General features: G+C 37.1%; 1 protein-coding gene across 8 annotated transcripts in view; it reads right to left on the bottom strand.

Annotated features, from left to right (window-relative positions):
• Window positions 1–25676, bottom strand: part of SPIDR (scaffold protein involved in DNA repair) — a 593302-nt gene that overhangs the window by 514828 nt on the left and 52798 nt on the right. Inside the window, exon 2 of one of the 8 annotated variants that reach the window (XM_069099909.1) lies at window positions 13155–13243. The exons of 5 other annotated variants lie outside the window; for them this stretch is intronic. Coding sequence is in view for 1 of the 3 variants with exons in the window: in XM_069099907.1 (XP_068956008.1) it covers window positions 688–756 (69 nt within the window). In the remaining 2 variants the exon portion in view is untranslated. Of the gene's footprint in view, window positions 1–687; window positions 1181–6963; window positions 7102–13154; window positions 13244–25676 lie in introns of those variants that run through there. 2 more of the 8 variants (XM_069099910.1, XM_069099907.1) reach the window with 2 other exon arrangements.

Here is a 25676-nt window from a genome sequence, read left to right as displayed (position 1 = left end):
CATTTTCTTGGCTCTTGTCCCATGATTTTTGGCCTAGATGCTCAAACTATTAACTTTTAAGCTGCTAAAGCTTGTGTTGAAATGAGTCCTCCTCTTGCAGCCTAGCATTTCCAGTGGCTGGGAAAGTACAACTTGGTGTTCACATCTTTTCCTTACCTAAACAACCAAATTAATTCTAATGTTGATGCTTATTACCTGTATCAGATCAAAGAAGTGAACAAACCACAAGGCAAATTTTAATCTCATTAATTTTGAAATTCTAAAATGCTTATCATCTATAGGCAAAAGGTCCTTTAAACCCTTTTCCTTTAATGATAAAATTATAACATTATAATAATTATTTTATAATTGTTGCCGTTCAATCATTTTAGTCAGGTCTGACTCTTCATGACTCCATTTGGGGTTTTCTTGGCAAAGCTATTAAGAGGTTTGCCATTTCCTTCTTTAGCTCATTTTATACATGAGGAAAACAGGGTTAAATGACTTGCCCAGGCTCACATAACTAGTAAGTGACTGAGGCCAGATTTTAACTCAGGAAGGTTTATATAATATTAAGGATGAACTGGGACAAAAACAACAAATTAAACAAATCAACTATTATAATCAACTTTCAATGAACATATTCTCTTTTCTAGCACATTATCTAACTAATTATTGTTTCTGAACAAATGAATTGCTTAGACTTACCTTAAGATAAATTTGCATTTCCTGAGCACAGATCAACTGATAAGTGGGAGGCTGAGGTACCCAAAACATACTGAGTGATTGTAGCAAGTCAGGTTAGAATTTTTTAAAAGTTCATTCTGCATACTCCTTGACATAAGAGAATTAGCATTTCATGAGGGGAGACATTTCTAAAGTTTTAATTTAGACTCTTATTGGACTTATAAGGTGTGTTCCTTCCTACAAAACTGATACAACTTATTTCTAGTCAAAATATTTCTACTTCTTTGTCTCCTGTGCAGTAAAAAGGGCTATCAAATCCCTCATCCTACCTCACTAGAACTTCATGATGACAGTTATGATACACACATGCAATTGGGCTTGAGACTTTCAAAGAAAGGCATCTTCTAAATATCAGTGTTATTAATATGGATTAGTTCCTAACATGCTATTTGGCAAATGGCTACAGGTTAAGTTGAAAATTAGTCTGAAAGTTCTCCCAAGAACATGATCCACAGGTTTGTGAAGTTGTTTTTTTTTTCCCCCCTAATGCCACTCCCCTTTGATTAATGGGCACACCACTAGAGCCTTCTGTAATCTCTTAGGAGGACTGAATTGGCAAGCGGATATGACATACTTCCCACAATAATGAATGTTTCATGTTTAAATAATATGCTAAGTAGTTGGTATTCACTAAACAAATGCACGAGACTTGGCTCAAACAAGATAAGACTAGCCTAGCAATGTGATATAAAAAATACCCAGTAAACGGTCCAACTTACTTATTTGCCTCACATACTCAAGTTTCAAATTCTCACACCTAATAAAATAGAAGATGGCTACAATTCTTAAAACCTTTCCTCAGGTACAAAAATTTATTTTAATTTGATGCATCACAGTAAAATGTGTATAACATAGGTGTTTTCAGATGATATTACCATTATAGTTACATTTTAGATATATTTTCTTCTCTTTGTTAATCTGTAGTGATACCATAATATCATTATCTGAGAATAAATAATTCATGTTAAATACTATCAAAATGCACCAAAACAGAAAAAGTTGAATTCCAAATTAACCTTTCTTGAAATGTTGCCTAAAAACTAAACAATGATTTATCATTTAACTCAACTAGCGATGTTAATAATAATAGCACAGTAGCTCACATATATACAGTTCTTTATTGTTTAAAAAATAATGGTAAGGTAAAGAATGCCATGATTATTATCACAATTTTGTAGATGAAAAAACTGAGATCCAGAGGTTAATTAACTTGCCTAACATCAAATGGCTGGTAAGTGGCAACACTGGACATCAATGAATCCAAATCTTCTGATTCTCAGAATAATGTTTTTACCAACACTCTAGTACAAAGCCTCTAGCTTTACTCTCGTCTAATTTTTAAAGAAATCAATTTGAAAGAATTAACAAATAACAGAAAATACACTAAGCCCATGAATTCTGAGAGCCTCATTCTATGACATACAAAACATCCTTAAAAAAAACTACCAACCACAATGGTCATCAATGGTTTTCTGTACTTCAAGGGGTAAAGAATGATAAGGAAAAGAGATCAATACTGAGCTACAGTTGCAGTCTGTCTACAAATCTCTCAACAAACAAGCCAAGTAAAGTAATCTATACTTAAGGACACTTCTCCCACATCAACCTTTCCTTTTTTCTTGGCTAGGTCTAGGAATGCTCAAACTAAAACTTATACTAAATATCATGACCTTCACCTAGGGTAAAATAAGACAAAATTCATTCCATAGGTAAGATTTCACATTCACCTTTCTGTTAACTTTAAAACTGAAATGTTAATCAAATGTTTATTGAATCCTATTATGTGAAAGCTACAATGTAAAAGGTACTATGTGGGATACAATGAAATTAAAGATAGTTCTTGGCCCCAAAGAGCTTAGCAGCAAAACAGGGGAAATAGGAGATGATAGATAGACAGACAGACAGACAGACAGACAGACAGATAGATAGATAGATAGATATACACAAGTATATATAGATATAAATATCTATATATCTATATCTATCCATCCATCCATCCATAAGAGTCAACAGTAGCATCTGACAAGCCCTGAATCACTGGTCAACAAGAAATGCTCCCACAATACAGCAGAAGTCAAGATCACAGTAGCCCTGAACTTGTCAGTCAGGGAAAGCTAAACGGGAGGCAGATCCTCAAAGGATGGACAGGGCAAGTGGCTGGAAAAGATGACAGAGAATATGGGGAGCTGATATGCATTTGACATGCTCAGGACAAGAAAAGCAATCTAGCTCAAACAGCAGATTTGTGGAGAAGAATAGTAAGCAATAATGTCAGAAAGGTACATTTGGGCTAGATTGTGTACACTAAGTTCATGGATAACCTGGTGTGATGGAATGAACACTGAATCAACTCTGCCACTAATATGAATCCAGAGCAAGTTGGATTACATGAGTGCTAAGGTTCCCTCCAATTCCAAAATTCTACGATTCTCTGAGTTTATCCTACAGTCAACAGGGAGCAATGCCAAATGCTTCAGGAAAAACAAAATATCTGTGGTATACAAGAGGACTGAAAAGGGAAGAGACTGAAAATACAAATGCTAGATTAACTAATGTAATAGTCTAGGCACATTAGTTCAGACATGTCATAGTACAGAAAACAAAGGCCCATCCTGGAAGCCAGAACAGAAAAAGAGAAATCCTTTTCAGAGACTTTACAAGGAAGAATTGACTGACAGGGCTTGATGACTGCCATGAGGTAGAAGTGAAAGGGAGGAGAAAGTCAAAGATGACTTCAAGATTTCAATCCTAGATAACTAGGAGAATGACAGCATTGGGGGGGGTGGGGGGTGGAAGGAAAGTCACATGAGCAACAAGATGGAGGACTAGACATTTTCTTTGATCCCCAAAACCTCTCAAACCTCTCCAAAACAAAAATTATATACCAAAGATAAAGCAACTCAGCTGTCTTCATGGTCTAGGACATGAAGAATCTACAAGAAGATAAATTAAAAAGCCCTATAACCCATGAACTGATGCTTACTGACCCTGAACTCACTCAGCACCCTATCCTAACCACCACCCCCGTGCTACTGGAAGCAAGCCCCAAGGACCAAACATAGCCTTACGATAAAGCCCACCTCCATACTCTATTTCCAACCCTCCCCCTTCCACCTCTTTCCAGTACTATGGAGCCCCTAGCTCCAGCCCACAGATAGAAAACGTACAGAGGCAAAAGCCTGAAGGCCACAATCCCAAAGCACCAGCACTGCAAAATTCTCAACTACTGGTGTCTATGCAGACAACCCGACAGAATGAGCAGAACCAGTACCAGGACAAACAACTCTCTGGTACCCAAAAAGTCTACTGGAGGGAACTGGGAACTCCTAGAAGTAAGTGGCATCTGACAGAAGAGGAGAGCATAGACCAGGGGTGGCCTTCTAGGTCCTCAGGTACAGCCTTTTGACTGAGTCCAAGTTTTACAGAACAAATCCTTTTATTAAGAAGATTTGTTCTGTTAAATTTGGTTTCAGTCAAAGGGTCACACTTGAGGACCCAGAGGGATATGTGGCCTCAAGGTCACAGGTTTCCCACTCCTGGCATAGACCCAAGCAGGAGATTTTGAGACAAATGGGGGAAAAAAGTTAACTAGAGGAGAGTATAACTTAGTGGGGGGTACATAATCAGGGATGCGGTAGAAGAGATGCCCTATCATAGGTCAGGGTCTTCTCGAATACTTACAATAATTGGCATTGTTCTGAGAGTGAGGCACAATGGAAAAGGGGAATCTGTAGGGTAAGCTCTACAAGGCAGTCATATAAACCACCGATGGGGGAGAGTATAGAATTAATATTTTAGGAAGTGTGATTACATGAGGATACAGAGAAAAGAGAGACCAGATAATTAACTAATAATTAATCAACTAATGAATCAAAGAACAAGGGTCTAGAGTACAAAGTAAGAAAGGAAGGATAATGAAGATGGAGAGTGAAGTTAATGAGAGGAAATTCTTTTTGGAAAGGGACACAAAAGAGTGAAATTTTTAAAACCAATGAATGTAACTAGTTGAAGAGAAGGAGAGGAAGAGGGAATCTACTTGACTAACTGATGAAAAAAGGTAGGAAAAGGTAAAAGCAAGAGAAAAAGAGGAACTAATAAGCAAAATCCAAAGGGGAAGGAGTAACAAACAAGAGGAAAGATTTAGGGTTCAGAACTAGAAAGCCAGTAGGAACAGATTAAGGTTAAATAACTGAAGGAACATAGTACTGTGTTTGAAGCAGAAGTGGGGGGAAAAAATCATAACTTGGAAAAAAAAACTCAATATTAGAGACAGATGGAGGAAAATATAAACTTAACTCTCATAACTTTGAATGTTAGTGTATTAAACAATTCAATAAAATGAAGTGACAGAATGAATAATAAAACAAAACCCTACAATCTGTTGCTTATAAGAAACAGATTTATAAAAACAAAGACAGGCACAAAATAAAACTGACCAGATAAAAAAAAATTTACTATGCATCAAGTGAATCCAAAAAGCAAGTGTTAAAATCACGCTGACAAAGCAAAAACATTCAAAAAATAAAAAGGGATAAACAAGGAAACTGTATTATGCTGAAAGGAATCATAAACTACAAACTGATACCAGTAATAAACTTATCTGCTACAAATGCCTTGGCATCCAAGTTCATAGAGGAAATATCATCTAAGCTACAAAACGACACAGACACAATAGTGATAGGAAATTTCAATACCCCTCTCCCAGTTTCAAATAAGTCTAACAGAGATAATAAACAGAAGGGAAAACATGAAACTCAACAAACTGCTGCAGAAACTACAGTTAAAAGGCTCATGGCATTTTCTAAATGGAACAGGAAAAGAAGATACATATTTTTCAACACCACATGGAAATTTCATAAGAACTGACCATGTTCTAGGCACAGAAATATTGCAAACAAATGTAAAAAGGCAAAAATTGTTAATACATCCTTTAAAGACCATAATGCAATAAAAATAGCAATGGATTCAGAGACCACAAACAAAAGATACTGACCCAAATGGAAACTTAACAATGAAATCCTAAGTAATGAATTGGTCCAAAACAGATCATAGAAACAATAACTATCTAAAAAGAAAATTATAACGATGAAACAACATATCAAAATTTCTAGGATGCAGCTAAAGAAATAGTCTTCAAATGAAGACATATGAAAGTACACCTCCAAACTTCCCCTTTATTGGAGGCTCAAAGTCGACAAGTGTTATACATTTCACATGCTTTTAGAGTTTCTCAATGTATTGATCAGTTGTGCTGATTTTTTTTCCATTCTAAAAAATATTATTTTTTTTATATGTGATGGCTTTCTGGGAGAGGAAAGGATACTTGTGGTATAACTGCAATGATGTAAGAAACAGAAGATATCAATAAAAACGTATTTTTACAAAAGAAATAAAAAGGGATGTCTTGAAGTGAAATTCTTTTTGGCTGTGTGTTGAGAGCTATGGAATAAGATGATTAAATCGCATATATGTTGAATTTGAGGAGAGAGGAGAATATACAAGTAAAACTATCCATCATGAAGTTGGTGATAAAGAATTGGAGTCTAAGACAAAAGTCTTGAACAGAGATGTAGATTATTAAATGAGACAGTTAAGTAATGTAAGGTAAGATAGATAAGTAGGTAAAATAGGGCACTCACACTAGAGTCAGGGAGATGAGTTTAAATCCTGCCTCAGACCCTACGCCTCTTTCAGCCCTTTTCCTAATCTGTAACAACTCTTATGGAGTTGTTAAGATCAAATGAGATAACATATTTAAACTTGGCAAACTTTAAAATATCATAATAGCTATTATTAGAATGAAATAGGAAATTATGATATAAATATATAAACCACTTTGCAAATATAAAGGTAAGCTATTATTAGAATAAAATAGGAAGTTACAGGACAAATATATGTAATACATGTAAACTATTTCACAAACTGTATTATGGGTTATCTATTCAATACTAGCTATTAATTTTATAATACAACAGGAAATTATTATATATGTAAATATATAAACATAATATGTAAAGTACTTTGCAAACTTTATCATATGACAGTTGCTGTTACAATAAAATGAGAAATTATAAATGTTACCACTTCATGATATTTTCTTTTTTCTTAATCCAAATATCTGTTTCTCAAAAGAGGAAAATCATGTCCCATCATGTGTAATTACTTAATTTTGGCACAAATCCCAGCTCCAGGATAGGACACATTCTCCATATGCATATCTGAAAAGGGGAAAGGTACCTTTATCTTTGTGGGTCCTTCCTACAAAACTGAATATCACAGCCCATTCATGCCTGTCAATCTGTGTAACTGTGTCCACATCCTCCTATATATCCTTGGTGGGGTCCACCCAATGTGCTGGGTGTTCTTCTAGATTTCTTGATATATCATGGTCTGGCCATTAGTTATCCCTTGCTTGCATTACATGGCAAGCCTTCATTCTAGTCCCCTATCTCCATAGCAACCTTTATACTACTACTCACACAAGCAATTCTTTATCAGTAACATGCAGCAGCCTGCTCAGGTCCACCATGAATCTCTCCCTTGCCATCCAGCAAGGGATATTTCAGTTCTTTAGAGACTGCAATAGTCCACAACTCACAGCCACCATATAGTATCTCCAGAAAAATATTGGTGTTAAAATAGTAGGCTTTTGTTTCAAGGAGAAATCTGAGGGTCATTAAGAGGACTGTAGTTTCCTAAAAACAATGCAGTCTGCTCTTCTCGTATTCAATTCTAGACCCAGTTAATTATCTATCCACAGTGTCTGTCCAAGGTATACAAATTCATGTGCTAACTGTAGAGCTCATCCATCCAAATGCATTTGACTTTCATTTGATGTTACCAATCAGATTGTGAAATCATCGTAAACGCTTTTTTAAATTGTGGTGTTCTGTTACGGTTTTAAGTTTGTCTTGTTCATCACTAAGGGGCACTCAGAACTGTTACTATGATATTAGTGCTCTCCCACTTCCAACACCATTATGGTTGTTGCTGTTGTTGTTCGGTTGTGACCTACCCTTCATGACCCCATTTGGGGTTTTCTTGGCAAAGCTACTGGAGTGGTTTGCCATTTCCTTTTCCAGCTCTTTTTTTTTTGCTTTTTGGAGGGCAATTGGGGTTAAGTGACTTGCCCAAGGTCACACGGCTAGTTTTTGTGTTAAGTATCTGAGGCCGGATTTGAACTCAGGTTCTCCTGACTCCAGGGCTGGTGCTCTATTCACCGCACCACCTAGCCTCCCATTTTCCAGCTCATTTTACAAATGAGGACACTAAAGCAAACAAGGTTAAGTGACTTGCCCAGGATCTCACAGTCAGTAAGAATCTGAGGTCACATCTGAATTCAGGTCTTGCTACAAAACTATAGTTTACAGTAGTATTTAGAATTCAGGTCTTGCCCTATTCACTGCACCACCCAGCTGCCCTATTCTCAAGGTGCTTACCATGTTCCACAGGGACTACAGCACATATTCAGATTAGGATAAATAGGCAAAATGAGATAGAAATGAAAGACAAAAGCAAAGTGGGGGATGGGGGGGCGGAAGGATGAGAAGTTTCATGAAGACACTGGTACAACTGGACTGAGCTCTGAAGAATGATTTTATAGTCAGTGATGAGGAGCTCATTCAAAAAAATCACCTCAGACCTTGTGAATATATCTTCAATTACACATTTTATCTTTCCCGTGGATTATCTCAACAAGTCAATCATTTGTTGCTCAGAGATCTCTGGTAAGAACTTAACTAATCTTATCACACATCAGGAATTCTTGTCTTGCTACTCATCTTTTCCTGAATACCAGCAAAATCAACTCTTAAATATCTGTGGAAGGAAATAGTTTGACACTGTATGAAAAGATACAGAAACTTTTATTTTCTTGTTTTCATATTTTATTTTAAATACATTATCAAATTCTTACATTTAGACCATACATATTTTTGCTAGTAAAAAAAAAAATTCAGTAAAGTAAGATACTACAACAAAATAATTCCAGTTTTCAATAATTCTATCCATTACCTTAAACATCTATTTTAGGAATCTGGAAAGAAGATTGTTTTGTAATAAGAAAAGAAAAAAGTAGCAGATCAACCTAAAGAATAAGAGAAAGAATAAGAATTAGAATTTTAAGAAATTGGACACCTTTCTTAGATCAAAAAGTTCATTTCAAATTGTATGGTGTCAATTTAAAATAATGAAACACAAGATCCCCCTGCTTCATTCCTCTCTAGGGTCTCTTCTTGACTCTTTGGGATTTTCTCTACCATGGCACAGAAGGTGCCTTACCCCAGAAGTTGGACCTCCCCCTAAGTTTTCTCAGATTGGAGTAGTCTTGGTCCTGTGGTCCCTTCCTCTGATAGGCTGAGTCTTTCCAGAACCTCTATTTTAAGGAAATCATCCAAGTCAATCTTATCTTCATTTCCCTCCCCAACTCATGGACATTCTCTACCATGCCCATGCCTAGGGACTTCCTCCCTCCCTTCTCTACCTCCAATCACCACTTCTAGCTTTCTTTTATATTCTGCCTTGCTCTATTAGAAATTAAGCTCCTTGGGGGATGGTGCTGTCTTTCTGCTTGAAATTTTCTTCCTGACACTTAGGACAAAGCAAGCATTTAATAAATGTCTGTTGACATGACTTTGCCCTAATTTAAAGGGTCCAAAGGATTAAAAAACTATGTAGAACAGAGTATATATGATTAAAATTTTCCAACACGTACAAAAGAGTACGTAGATAATTAATTCTTAAAAATGAATAATATACTCTAAATGTGTATTCACGAATGTGACTTCTTGTTTCTAGGTAACATTAATAGAATCTATTAATAGAATTAACAGAATCTACTTGGCAGATGGAAAAAGCAAGGAGGCCAGATACCTAGCATTATGGAACAACAATATTCAAAATTCAAGTGATGAAGATGATAAAGAAGGAATTTTTAAAATTGTGCTAAAAACAGTCTTTTAAAATTAAATTAAACAGTATTTCAAAGCATGGTATAAGATATTGATAAATAGGAGAACAAACTAGCTCAAGTGAGTTCCTAACACAACAGGATACTACATCTGGTGGGTAAATGGTAACGATGATGAAGGGCTTAGAAAAATAAGAACTAGAAGATGACAAATCAAAACCATCAAAGCAGCATTCCTACAAAAGAAAAAAGATATTACCCAAAATAGTCAAAAGATTCATCTTTCTCCCCCAATGTGCTGTTTCTGATGTTTCTACTTTTGTTTACAAGACCATTCTCCTAGTCATCCAAGGCCCAAACTTAAGAATCGTCTGATTTTACCCTTCCCCACCCCCTGGAGCCAAACACTTGACGACAGGTCCTGCTGATGCCGTCTGCACATTGTCTTGTGTGCATTCTATCCTTTCTACTTTCCCACTCTGATTATTCTGGATGAGGCTCTCATTGCACATCCCTTACACTGTATATAATGACAGTCTCCTAACTAGGATTCCTCACTCTAGTGTGTGTATCTTCTCTACTCCATCCTTCACACAACTGTCCCTGTAGTCTTCATGATACCTCATTCTCATCATATCACTCACTCATAACTAAATGAATAAAAAGTCATTTCTTAAGTCCTTAATATATATCAAGCACCATAGCAAGCGCTGTTAATAGAAATACAAAAGGGAATCTTTTACAATATATCTACTATGTTAATGTTTTGCATTAGCTACACATGTACAACCTATACTGAACTGCTTATCTTCCCAGTAAGGGTGGGTGACAATGGAGGAAGGGAATGAATCTGGAATTCAAAGTTTTAAAATCAAATGTTTAAAAATATATATATACTATTATTAATACTATTTTACATGTAATTGGGAAATAAGATCCACAGGCACTGGGGCATAGAGATACACCATGCCCTACTGGAAAAGTCGAAGGGGGTATTGGAGAAGATAAGGGAGAGAGCAGACTGGAGGAGGAGATATCCTGTGGGACTGCTATTTTGGGGTGGTGGGTAGGGGAAAAATGGGGAGAAAATTTGTAACTCAAAATCTGGCAGAAATGAATGATGTAAATCAGAAGTTAATAAAGCATTTGAAAAATGAAAAAAAAAGAAATACAAAAGGAAAGCTTAAATTCTAAATAGGGGGAGAAAACACATACATGGGACATTTTGCTGTATAAAGCTGTCTTCAGTAGCTCCTCATCATCTACCAAATGAAGTATAAAATATTTATAGGAGCATTAAAAATCACTGCCAGCAATCTCTACTACCAAATGGTATGACAATCTACCTTCTGTTCTGATGGCTCCCTAATCCCCCAACAGTCAATACCATCACTTGAGGGTACAAGAATTTTGCACCCACTGTTGTAATATTGTTCCAATCACCCCTTCTCTTCCTTTATTCAACTTCAATTCAGTTCAATACTTACGCATCACTATCTCCAGCTCTGTTCTTGATCAACTGCCCTATAGCTTTGAACTTCTGAGCCAAAGTTCCTTCCACCCCTCTTTAATTAAAACTTAGCTTGACCTGAAGATAACACATCCTTTGTAACTCACTTCAATGGTAACCACCCCTTTGTTCCTTTCCCCCAACTCAAAGGAACAAAGAAAGGAACAGGCATACTTCTCATTAACCACTTCCACTTTCAAACCATTCTTCTACCACCATCCTTTTTTTTTTTAAACCCTTTCAAAGTCCATGCAAATGACTTTAACACCTTATACTGCTATCATTTACCCAAGTCTCTTCATCCTCCCAAGTTGTTTGGTCATTTAGTTCTTGGCTCACGACTCTCCTTTCCACCCTCACCCTGACATCATCAAAATTTATGTTGACAATTTCCATGAAAACCCAGTCCCCCTGACACTGTTACCCTAATGATCTTTTCCACTCCACTTCAGACAGGCATTAATAAAGTCACCTCTTATACTTCAGTATCTTTAAAAATCACATTGCTACTATACAGAAAATAAATTCAACACTTTAACTTCAACCTCCTATATTTTCACCTTTCGTGTTGTTTCTGTCTCTGAAAATACTCTCTACTCTAAGAGAGCTTTGGTCTTGTAACATTCTGATCCTCTCAGTTCATTTCTCCTACTCTAATTTCATGTGTCTCCAAAACCAGCCATCAGCCCCCAGATTTAATACCTTAATACTTGGCTATGCACTATAATCTCAACTGCCTTGCTTCTCTGACTTCCTGACATTTCTGACTTGCAAATCTTGCCTTTCTACAAGTGGTCCAGGATACACTCCTGTTCACCTCTGCCTTGTAGAATCCCCAGCTTCCTTCAAAGAAAAGTTCAGCTACAACTTCCTATATGAGACTTTTCATGACACTCCAGGTATATGCACTCTCTCCCTCCTAAGAAGACCTGATATAATGACATGCCTTGTTTTTGCTTACTTGTGTACCTGTGGTATCTTGCCAATGGATTGTAAATGCTTTTAAAAAGGGACAGTTTCATTTTTGTTTCTATAACCCTGGCACAGTGTCTCCCACAACTGTACACATTTAGTACAATTTTATTGAATTTAACTGAATACCTGGGCAATATTCATCATCTATGTCTACATTTCTGCTCTGGTTTACTGAGCAAGACTGGAGAAATCCATGAAAGCAAGTTAATTTTATCCATTCCCCAACGTCACAGCAGGGCCTTCAGTGCTGCTCAGTAATCCTTTTCAATCTACATCTTATCTCATTCCCTACAGTAAGTATAGTGACTGTACCAAATCCATCCTTCTCTAATCTCCCCATCAACCTGACTCCTACATCTTCCCTCGCTTCCAGTGTCACTGAGATGATTCAAGCCATACTACAGGAAATCCCCCTGTTCCTTCCTCCATTCCTCAACAATTCCTAATACCACACCCTATTTCTCCTTCCTTCTGGTCACAGGAAAGATTCCTGATACTCGTTAATATTGATCCTCCTACCCATGCCCATCTTACTCCCTACCTGACTCCTTTCAAATTTTATTCCAGAACTCAACCCCTCCTTCAATTCATATGTTTCCAATATTCCCTTTTAAAAATTATTTTTCCTCTTTTCCCACATCTATGACTTCCCAATAATGAAAAAGAAAAAAGAAGCCTCTTCTTGATCTTTCTGTCCCACTCAACAACAAAACCCTCTACCCACAAACGGAAGTATATTCCTAAAATTTTTTGTAATATTTACTGCCACCACTTTCTCAACTACCCACTCTCTCCTCAATTCCTTGTGATCAGGCATTTGAACTCACTACTGCAGGGCAACTGGTCTCTCTAACATCACCAATGATCTTAAAATCATGAAAATCGATGGTACCCCACCCCACCCCCTACCAGTGATCATCTTCTTTGACCTCTTAGCAACAGTAGAAACTAATGATCCTATCCTACCCCCTTCCCCCTGTCTTGGAAAATTTCTCCTTCTGCTTCAAAGATGACATATTCTACCACTTCTCCTACCTCACAAATCACTCCTCTGCCAAGAATGCTGGGTTTCTCTTTCCAGTTTCTCCCTTCTCCAATCCATCCTCCATACAGCTGCAAAATTCCTAAAACACAGATTGGACTGTCACTTGCCTTCTCAAGACTCTTCAGTGATTTCCTATAGACTTTGGGATAAAAATGCAAAATAGTCAGGATTTTGAAGCCAAATAGAATTATGGCTTCACTTTACTTTTCTAGATTTCTTTCATAATTTATATTCTTCTTCATGTACTTTGTGCTTCAAGCAAAATGTCCATTTAGTTGTTCTCCATAACAGCATTCTTCCTCCCAGTGATCCACTGATTAGGAAATTGACAAACAGATTGTGGTGCATGAATGTTACAGAATATTACCGTGCCATAAAAAATGATGAATAGGAAGACTTCAGAGAAACATGGGAAAACATGAAATGATGTGGAAGTAAGAACTAGAAAAAGAAAAATTATTACAATAATGCAAACAGAAAGAAACAAAAAGAAAAACTCCCCACACCCTGTATTCTGTGTACAGGATAATGACCAAGCTCGTCCCAGAAAAGTTTATAAAATACACATTTTGAATAGGGGAAGTGGAGCCCAGACAGTGGAGAAAAGGCAGGAAGTTGCCTGAGCTCTCCCCAGTTTCCCTAGAAATAATTTTAAATCACACAGGATTTATCAGCTTCTACATTAAAGGATCAGAGAGCTTGGAATATGATATTCTAGATGACAAAGGAGCTTGAATTACAACCAAGAATCAACTATGCAGCAAAACTGAGCATAGTCTTTCAGGAAAAAAAAAATGGATATTCAATGAAAGAGGGAATTTTCAAACACTCCTAAGCTAAATAGAAAATCTGATTCACTCAAGAAAAGCATAAAAAGGTAAATGAAGAAAAAACGTAAATCACTCATAAGGCTAAACTGTTTGCATCCCTACATGGGTATGTGGTACTTGTAACTCTGCTCTATCTTTCCTACAGAAATTAGGAGTACACGCAGTAAAAGGGCACAGGTTAACTATGACAGGATGATAAAAAAAAATTAGGGATGTGAAAGAGGATTGTCCTGGGAGGAGGAGAGGCAGAATGGGGTAAATTACATCACATAAAGACTCACTACAGTGGAGGGGAATAAAGTAAGCACTGCTTGAACTTTACTCTCATCAGAATTGACTCAAAGAGGAAACAACACGCACACTTAATGGAGTATAGAGATCTATCGTACCCTCCAGAGCAGTAGAAGGGAAGGGGGACAAGAAAGGCAGGGTGGGGCTAACAGAAGGGAAGGCATCTTTATGGAGGTGATGATCAGAAGGAAACACTAGTGAGGAAGGACAGGATGAAAGGAGAGAGAGACAAACAGAGGGAAAATAGGAGAGAGGCAAATACACAGTAATCATAACATCAATGTGAATGTCATAAACTCACCGATAAAACAGAAGTGTACAGCAGAGTGGATTAAAAATCAGACTCTATAAAAAGTTTACAAGAAACACATCTGAAGTAGAAAGACACACAGAGACTAAAGGTAAAAGGCTAGAGCAGAATATATTGTGTTTCAGTTGAAGTGGGGGAGAAAAGCAAAGGTAGTAATCATGATCTCAGACAAAGCAAAAGCAGAAATAAATCTAATTAAACAAGACAAGGAAGGAAACTACATCTTGCTAAAAGGTACCATACACAATGAAGTAATATCAATAATAAACATATATATAAGAAATGGTATATAGCATCTAAACTTCTAGGAAGTTAAATGAGTTACAAGAAGAAATAAGACAGTAAAACTATATTAGAAGGGGTGGCTAGGTGGCGCAGTGAGTAGAGTGATGGCCCTGGAGTCAGGAGGACCTGAGTTCAGATCCCGCCTCAAATACTTAACACACACAAACAAAAAACCTAGCCGTGTGACCTTGGGCAAGTTACTTAAACCCAAATGCCCTCAAAAAAAAAAAAAAAACTATATTAGAAGGGGACGTCAACTTTCCCCTCTCAGAACTAGATAAATCGGGAGTCAAGATGGCAGAGTAGAAACAGGACTTCCACAGGGCTACTGCTACCACACCACCTCCTCCAATTCATGTAAAAAGGGGCTCTAAACAAACTTTGGAGCTATAGAACCCACAAAATGACAGAGAGAAGCTAACCTCCTGCGGAAGACAGCCTGGCAGGCCAGCAGGAAGCAACCAGCGCAGCATGGTGGAAGCTGATCCCAGCCCCGGGGGGAACCAAAGGTTTTAGCCTCAGAGCAGCCACAACCAGCCACCTGCTGGAGGGACTTCAGATCACCAGCAGCTGTGGCGGTTTCCAGGATTATCAAGCCATACATGCTGAGGACAAAGTGAGAGGTCAGTGCAGTGTGGACTTTGGGACCTGGGAGTTAGGAAGTGTGGTCTGTTCTTTGCCCCCCGGGCAAGAAGCAGCTGAGGCATGGTGGACATGCACCCACTGCCACATGGCTACTTCAGAGCTCCAGGCCTACAGATTGTAGGGGGACCACGCAACCAGTCTGAGGGGTAATCGCTCTTGCTTTAACCTGCTTGGATCTGGATTACTGTCTGGGATGAAGGTCCTGGGGTGCATGACCAGTGTGCCAGAACGTGTAGAGGCTTCTGAGAGGGCAGCCAACTAACAGCTCCAGCAGCTGAGAAAACCCCAGCAATTTGGAACAAAGCTTCCCCCTCTGGTAGCAGAGTTCTACTGTGGCAAAAAGCTCAAAAGTTAACTAATTGAGTGGCAACAGGAGCAAGCAAGGGAAGCAAGGCAAGCACAGTGGTGCGACTTTGGTTTCCTTTTTTAGGGACAAACAGATTCAAAGCATGCAACAGGAGGAAGACAGCAGAGTCAGAACTCCTGCACCAGAAGTTTCCAAAAAAAAGAATAAGCTGCTTACAAGCCACAGAGGAGCTTAGAAGGATTTTGAAAACCAAATAAGAGAACTGGAGGAAAAACTGAGAAATGAGAATGATGCAAGAAAATTATAAAATGAGAGTCAACAACCTGACTTAAGAAAGTAACACCTTAAAAAATAGACTAACTTGGAAATGGCTAAAAAAGTTGTGGTATATGAATATAATGGAATATTATTGTGCTATAAGAAACAAGGAACAGATGGATTTCATATTTACCTGGAGAGGCTTATACAAACTGATGCTGAGTGAGAAGAGCAGAACCAGGAGAAATTTGTACACAATTACAGACACAATGTATGTGTGACGACCAACTTTGATTGACTAGATTCTTCTCAGCAATGCAGGGTTATAAGTCGACTGCAAAAGACTCATAATGGAGAGAGATGTCTACATTCAGAGAAAGAACTAGAAAGAACAGAGGGTGAATGCTCTCTTTTCCTTGTTTGGCTTTCTTCAATCTTTCCCATTCTTCATTCCATCAGTTACAATCCTTCTTTATAACCTGACTAATATCTAATGTGAAATTATTTGGAGATCCTATACTTGATTGCATAGTGCCATGGTGGGGGGGGGAAGGGGGAAGGAAGGAAGGGGGAGAAAATATGAAACTTAAGGGATTGTAGAACTGAAACTTGCAAACAAACAAATTAATAAAAACAAAAATTTTTTTTAAAAAATAGACTAACTCAAATGGCAAAAGAGGCTCAAAAAGCCAATGAGGAGAAGAATGCCTTAAAAAAACAAATTTGCCAGATGGAAAAAAAAAATCTCAAAAGCTCACTGAAGAGAATCATTCGTTCAGAATTAGACTGGAGCAAATGGAAACTAGTGATTTTATGAGAAATCACGACACTATTAAACAGATCCAAACAAATGAAAAAATAGAAGGCAATGTGAAATATCTCATTGAAAAACCCACTGACCTGGAAAATATATCCAGGAGAGATAATTTAAAAATTATTGGATTACCTGAAAGTCATGATCAAAAAAAGAACCTAGAAAGCATCCTTCAAGAAATTCTCAAGGAAAACTGCCCTGATGTCTTAGAACCAGAGGGCAAAATATAGGACGAAAGAATCTACAGATCACCTCCTGAAAAAGATCCCGAAAACAAAACTCCTAAGAATATTACAGCCAGGTTCCGGAGTTCCCACATCAAGGAGAAAAATATTACAGGGGGGGTGGGGGGGTGGAGTCAAGATGGCAGAGTAGAAGCACAACCTCCAAGCTCCTCCGGCTTCCACCTCCCCCAATCAATGTAAAAAGGGGACTCTGAACAAACTTTGGAGCTGCAGAACCCAAAAAATGACACAGAGAAGCTAACCTCCCACTGAGGACAGCCCGGCAGGCAGGAATCAGCCAGCACAGAGCTCTGGGCCAAAGTTTTAGCCCCAGGGAGGGCCTGACCAGCCACCTGCCAGAGGGACTCCAGATCAGCATCAGTTGTGGCCCTTTCCAGAATTATCAACACATAGATGCAAAGGACAAAGTGAGAGGTCAGTGCAATCTGGACTTTGGGACCCAATAAGTGGGAGTGCATAGCTTTTGCCCCCAGGGCGAGAAGCCACTGAGACACCAGCACAGCCAGCCCTGGCAGTTTCAGCTCCTGGCCTGCAGAGTGTAGGGGACCAAGCACCAGTCTGAGGGATAATCACTCTTGCTTTAACCTGCTTGGATCTGGATTGCAGTCTAGGATGGAGGTCCTGGGGCGTGTGTCCAGCTTGCCAGAGCCCATGAAGGCCTCAGAGAGGACACACATCTAATACCTCTGGCAGCTGAGAAAATCCCAGCGTCTGGGACAAAAGCTTGCCTGTCTGATGGCAGAGTCCAACTGTGGCAAAAAGCCCAGAGGTCAAGTGACTGAGGGGCGACATGACCAAGCAAAGGAAACAAAGCAAATAGAAGAATCCAACATTAGACTACTATTTTGGGGACAAAAAGGAACAAAGCATGAAACAGGAGGTAGACAGTGAAATCAGAACTCCTGCACCAAAAGCTTCAAAGGAAAATATGAGCTGGTTACAGGCCACAGAAGACCTTAAGAAGCAGATAAGAGAAGTGGAGGAAAAATTGGGAAGAGAAATGAGAACAATGCAAGAAAATTATGAAATGAGAGTCAACAGCCTGACTGAGGAAAATAACACCTTAACAAACAGACTAACTCAAATGGCAAAAGAGGCTCAAAAAGGCAATATGGAGAGGAATGCCTTAAAAAGCCAAATTTGCCAAAAGGAAAATAAATCTCAAAAGCTCACTGAGGAGAATCATTCCTTCAGATTTAGAATGGAGCAAAGGAAAGCTAGTGACTTTATGAGAAATCAAGATGATGTTAAACAGTTCCAAACAAATGAAAGAAGAGAAGGCAATGTAAAATATCAAATGGGAAAAACCACTGACCTGGAAAATAGATCCAGGAGAGATCCTTTAAAAATTATTGGACTACCTGAAAGCCAAGAACCTAGAAAACATCCTCCAAGAAATTCTCAAGGAAAACTGCCCTGATGTTTTAGAACCAGAAGGCAAAATAGAGGTTGAAAGAATCCTGAAAAAGATCCCAAAAAGAAAACTCCTAGGAATATTATAGCCAGGTTCCAGAATTCCCAGATCAAGGAGAGAATATTACAAGCAGCCAGGAAGAAACAATTTGAATATTGTGGAAACACAATCAGTATAACCCAGGATCTGGCAGCTTCTACACTGAGGGATCAAAGGGCTTGGAACAGGATATTCCGGAGGTCAAAGGAGCTGGGATTAAAACAAAGAATCACCTACCCAGCAAAATTGAGTATCATGCTTCAGGGGAAAATATAGTCATTCAGTGGAATAGAGGGCTTTCAAGTATTCTTGAAGAAAAAACCAGAGTTGAATAGAAAATTTGACATTCAGATACAAGAAGCATGAGAAGCTAAACAGGGAAAAGAAATCATAAGGAACTTACCAAAGTTGAACTATTTACATTCCTAAATGGAAAAACAATAATTGTAACTGATGAAACTTTTCTCAGTATGAAGGAAATAGAAATATATATCTACATATATATACATACATACATACATACATAGAAAGAGAGAGAGTCTACCAGAGGGTATATAGGCATATGAATACATATGTGAATGTATGTATATATACATGTATATATGTATATATATGTTTACAAGTATACATAGATAGATGGCACAGGACCAATTTAATAGGAAGGGAGGATACTTAAAAGGTGAAATTAAGAGGTGAGAGAGGAATATAATGAGAGGAGATGGGGAGAGAAAGAATGGGGCAAACTATCTCATACAGAAGAGGCAAGGGAAAATGGGTACAATGGAGGGGAAGAACAGGGAATGGGTCAACCTTATACTCCTTGAATTTGGCTCAGGGAAGGAATGACATACACACTAAATAGGGTATCTCACCCTACAGGAGAGTAGGGGGGAAGGGGCTGAGAGGGGGGGATGATGGAATGGAGGGCAGGCTGGGGGGTAGGGAAGTTGGAAGCACACACTTCTGAAAAGGGAAAGGACCAAAGAAGGGAATAGATCAAGTGGGAGATGGGATAGTAGGGAGGGAAATATAATCAGTCTTCTACAATCTATCTACTATGGTAATGTTTTGCATTAGCTACACATGTACAACCTATATTGAACTGCTTATCTTCCCAGTAAGGGTGAGTGACAAAGGAGGAAGGGAATGAATCTGGAATTCAAAGCTTTAAAACCAAATGTTTAAATACATACATATATATACTATTATTAATACTATTTTACATGTAGTTGGGAAATAAGAGGAGGGGATATCCTAGGGGACCGCAATTTTGGGGAAGTGGGTAAGGGAAAAATGGGGAGAAAATTTGTAACCCAAAATCTGGCGGAAATGAATGAAGTAAACCAGAAGTTAATAAAGCATTTGGAAAAAAAAGAAAGAACAAATTTAAAAGCCTCAATTAATGCCATGTTGGAAATTCAGAAAATCAAAGGAGAGACTAATAAAATCAAAAGTAAGAAAAACATTTAACTAATAAATAAAACTAAGAGCTGATTTTATGAAAAAATAAAATAAAATAGGTTGACCACTGGCTAATTTTATTTTTAAAAAAAGGAAACCAAATTAGCAGTATCAAAAATGAAAAGGGGTAAAATCACCACCAATGAAGAGGAAATTAAAGCAATAATTAGGAGTTAATTTCCCCATTTGTGTGCCAATAAATCTGACAATCTAAGTGAAAAGGGTATTTCCAAAAATTTAAACAGCTCAGATTAACAGAAGAGAAAATAGAATACTTAAATAAACCCATTTGAGAAAAAAAATTGAACAAGTCAATTAACTCCCTAAGAAAAAATCCCCAGGGCCAGGAGGATTCACAAGTGAATTCTACCAAACATTTAAAGAATAATTAATTCTATTTCTATTCTCTTTCTAATTAATTTCTAAATTCTAATTAATGCTATATAAACTACTTGGGAAAAGAGGTGGAAAAAGTCCTACCAAATTTCTTTTATGATACATATAATACGGTGCTGATACCTTAAGCAGGAAGATCCCAAACAGAAAACTATAGACCAATTTCCCTAATGAATGTTGATACAAAAATTTAAAATAAAATACTAACACGGAAATTACAGCAATATATCAAAAGTATTATACACTATGACTAGGAGGGATTTATACCAGGAATGCTGGAATGGTTCAATACTATGAAAACTATCAGCAGAATTGACCATATCAATAACAAAACCAACAGAAATCATATGACAATCCCAATAGGTACAGAAAAAACTTCTGACAAAATACAGCACCCATACCTATTAAAAACTCTGGAGAGTTAGAAATAAATGCAGGTTTCCTTAAAATGATAAGTAGTATCTATCTTAAACCATTAGCAAGCATTATTTGTAATGGAAATAAGCCAGTTCCCAGTAAAATCAGGGATGAAGCAAGGATCCTCATTATCACTGCTAGTGTTCAATGTTGTACTAGAAATGTTAGCTATAGCAAAAAAAGAGAAGAAAAAGAAACTGAACTAGAATAGGGAATGAGGAAACAAAAGTGTGCTACCCTAGTAACGCCAGTACTAGATCTGTATCCCAAAGAGATCATAAAAAAGTAAAAAGGACCTACGTATATATATAAATACTTATATAGCAGCTCTTTTGTGGTGGCAAAGAAACTGGGGAACCTGGAAAGACTTAAATGAACTGATGAAAAGTGAAGTGAGCAGAATCAGGAGAACATTGTACACAGTAACAGCAACACTGAGTGATGATCAATTATGTATATTTCAGCTCTTCTCAGCAATGCAATGATCCAAGATAATTCCAAAGGAGTCATGATGAAAAACGCTAACCACATCCAGAGAAAGAACTGATGGAGTATGAATGCAGATCAAAGCATATTATTTTCACTTTCTTGATCTTTTTTGTGGTTTTTTTTTCCTTTTGGTCTGTTTCTTCTTTCCCAATATGACTAATATGGAAATATGTTTTACACGATTGCACATATATAAACTACTTAAAATTCTTACCTTTTTAGGGAGGAAGAAAGGAGGTAAAGAGAAAATTTATAACTCAATTTTTTTTTAATAATGAGTGCTAGAAATTTTCTTTACACGTAGCTGGAAAAAATAAAATACTATTTAAAAAAAAAGAAAATGCACTTTCCACCACTCTTTGCAGAGGTGAATGGCTCAGAATGTGAAATACTATATATTGTCAAACTTGGTTATGCTTTGGTTAGTTTTGCTAGAATGCTTTCTTTCATTTTTTTATAGCTTAGTGTTGTAAATGAAGATTTACTGAATAGAGGAGGAGAGGGAAAAAAAGTAAATGAAAATATTACAAAACCAAAAGATGCCAATTATTTAAGTGCTAGGTTTGAAGTCAAAGGACATAGGGTCAGTTCTGGCACTTACTACCTGAATGACCATGAGTTAGTAAGTCAGTTTACCTCTTTAGACCTCAGTTTTCTCATCTCTTAAAAGAAAAGAATAAGAAAGGATGATCTCAAATTCCTTTTAGTTCTAAATCCATAATCTTATAATAATAAAATCCTACAGCCCTCTTGTTCCTCATATTCCACAGGTTTTCTTAATGTGGTTGTTCCCTAACATAATGCCCTTGTCCGTCTTCTCTCGATGCCGTTCATTTGGTAATTCACTACTACAGGTGTAACTACCATCTTTGTAGAGGACTCCCAAATCTGTTTATCCAGTCCTGACATCTCTTCTGAACACCAGATGAACATTTCCAGTGGCCTACAGGACATGGCACCTTCTCTACCTAGAAGCCTCGCCAACATCTCAAATTCAACAAATCAAAAACAGAGATTAGGTTCCCACTCTCCTCCCATCACTCCAAAAAACCACTTTTCCATCTATAATTTCTATGCATAACACCACCCATTCATCCAGTCTACATACTCATGACACTGGGTTTATTTTTTTACTTTTCTCCTTTTCCTTTAATTTTCATATTCAATAAATTTCACCTCTACAACATCTCAAATACCTTTAAAGTCCTCTTTTATATTCCCACTGCCATCACCCTAGAACAAGACTCATTAACACTTACCTAGACTATTATAATAGCTTCCTAAAAGTTCTTCCAGACTCTACTCTCTTCCAATCCATTCATCATACAACTGTCAAAATAATCTTAACTTATGCAGATATCTGATTATATTCCTTTTCTGCTCAAAAGTCTTTAGGCATTCACTACTGCCTACCAAGTAAAACTCATATTCTTCTGCTTGACATCAAGAGACTCCACAATCTGATAGCATCTTACTCTTCTCGTATTAATCTACTTCATGCATCTCATACTGCAGGCCAGTTGAACTCTTTGCCACCTAAATACACATAGTGGACTCTGAATCTTAGTTCAAACCACATTCTGCCCTGCCATCATTGTTGCTTCAACCTCCAAACGTGACCAAAGACCATGCCTATAAAGAGACAAACCTTATGGATGTGTGCTGTCTAAAACTATGCATCTTCATTCTGGCCGTTTTCTATCCTGCCACTGCCCTCCTGCCATATCCACTCCTCTCACTTCTAACTATGAGAACTGTAATCCAATGGCCACTCCCATTGCCTCTGGATGGAGCACGATGGTGAACTATTTCAAGTCTTCATCTTTGTGATCCCCAGATTCATATCTTTCTTCTTTAGACTCCATTTTCTTTTATGTGTCATCTACTCCAGGTAAGCTTCTTAAAGAAAAGGACTGTCTCACTTTTCTCTTTGTATCCCTGATGCTTAGCAAAATGCTGGGCCCAGAGTAAGTACTTAAGAAATGTTTACTGTTTGCTTCATTCTTTTGAGCTCTCCCTTGATGTTTATTTACTGATTTCTTAAACGGGTCCATGGTAGCTAGGTGGTACAGTGGATAGAGCACTGGGACTAAAGTCAGGAAGACCTGAGCTCAAATCCAGCCTCAGACACTTACTAGCTGTGTGATCTTGGGCAAGTCACTTAACCCTGTTTGTCTCAGTTTCCTCATTTGTAAAATGAGCTGGAGAAGGAAATGGCAAACCACTCCAGTATCTTTGCCAAGAAAACCCCAAATGGGGTCACAAAGAGTCAGACACAAATGAAATGATGAACAACAGTTTGACAAAGTTAATATGAAAGACAAGCAATTGATACTTACCAATTTACAATTCATTTATTATTTTAAAACGCCTTTCAATATAGTTAATAAATCTTCCTCTCTATAAGCACTAGAGCAAACTATTACTATGATTAAGCCAAAGGGCTATAATGGCAATAAAAAATATAGTTTCTTAAAAATAAAAATTTTTAAATAGAGTCTCTTGATATATAGAGCACGTCTCAATTACTTAACAACTCAACGAGTGAATCCCACTAAGGTTTATGGGAGATGTTTGTGCAAATACGAAGAGCAAACCAACAGAAAATCACAATCTTCCATTCAGATCTAAAAACAGAATTCACACAAAACTGGAAATCAGATATGTAACTATCAGTTAAGAATACCAACCTCAGGACACTAAAAACAAGACTGAAGAAAACATCTAAAAGGGAAACATACAATCCTACTCTGGAAGGCAGACAGACAAAATGGCCACACTGGTCCCTTTCCTTCATTTTGATACCTAAGATTTAATTGACAATTTCATCTCTAAGATTTAATTTAAACAAAAGCTGAACAAAATCACCTGCCAATAAAAACGATGAATTTATTTACATTTTATTATTAAAAATTCCATTTTTGAAGAATGTAAAATTCTTGGTCAAAATATGTTATTTAAATAAATACTAAAATTTTTTATTTTAAAATAAAAAATATTAAAAATAAGATTATGCAATAATCCATGCTTCAAATATTAAATATTTAAAACTGTATCTGACCTCAAGTCATCTAGTCCAATCCTCTTATTTTAGACACAAAGAAACAGACCCAGAAAAGTGAATTACCCAATCATAAATGTAAGGAGCAGAGTCGGTTTTCAAACACAAGCCTCCTGAATTCAAGTCTACCATTCTTTATGCTACACTGCACTAATAAAGTATTGCTTAAATACATATTAATTTCTTGGTAGGAAACGCTTGATGTTTAGTGGTCACTGATTTCATCAACATGTTAGTAATAGGCTCTTCAGAATCTATATAAGCAAATAAGTGAAAGAAACATCAACAATAAAAGCGAAAATATAAGTGTCTTACATTTTATAAAAGGTATGGCTGTGATTTACTAGCTTCTAAAGAATTTATTTCTCCTAATTCTATAGAAACATTTGGTTATAAGTAACAAGAATGACAAACATAGAGGCAAGAATTTTTGGTGCAGACATCTTGACAGGCATAAATTCACACAATGTTTACAGTATAAGGTATTTTTAAAAAATAAATCATAAAGAAAATCTATCAACATTTCAACTTTTGTAAAATTCGTTTTAGAACTCTTTTTCACTGCTCTACTATTTCAGGAAAGACTATTTTTTTTTAATTGAAGTTTAAGATGTAAATTGGTCTAGACTTCCTGGAAAGCAATTTGATACTATAACCCAAAAATCTATTAACTGTGTATGTCTTTTGACCTAGAAATGCCACTACTAGGCATATGCCCTTAAGAGATCAAAAAGGAAGAAAAGACCCTATATATATGTAAATATTTCCAGAAGCTCTTTTTGCTGTAGCAAAAAGTTGGAAATAATGAATGTTTATCAATTAGTGAATGCCTAAAAAATTACTGCATATAAAGATAAATCAGTATTGTTGAGTCTAAGAAACAATGAAAGGGACAGTTTCAAACAAACTTGGGAAGACTTGTATGAAATGAACCATAGTGAGGTTAAGTGGAACCAGAACAATTTCTACAATAACATTATATTTTAAAATGATTTTGAAAAACTTAAGAAATTTGATTGGGGCAGGTAGGTGACTAAGTAAATAGAATACCAGTCCCGGAATCAAGAGAACATGAGTTCAAATCTGGCCTCAGACACTTGACACTTAACTAGCTGTGTGACCTTGGGCAAGCCACTTAACCCCAACTGCTTTGCCTTCCTCCCCTCCGAAGAGAAGAGAAGAGAAGAGAAGAGAAGAGAAGAGAAGAGAAGAGAAGAGAAGAGAAGAGAAGAGAAGAGAAGAGAAGAGAA

Source organism: Petaurus breviceps, unplaced genomic scaffold, assembly GCF_028583685.1.
Source record: "Petaurus breviceps papuanus isolate PSGF00001 unplaced genomic scaffold, PetGlider_PUasm1.0 38, whole genome shotgun sequence".
NCBI classification, from domain to species: domain Eukaryota; kingdom Metazoa; phylum Chordata; class Mammalia; order Diprotodontia; family Petauridae; genus Petaurus; species Petaurus breviceps.
This window is presented reverse-complemented; position numbering and strand designations above follow the sequence as displayed.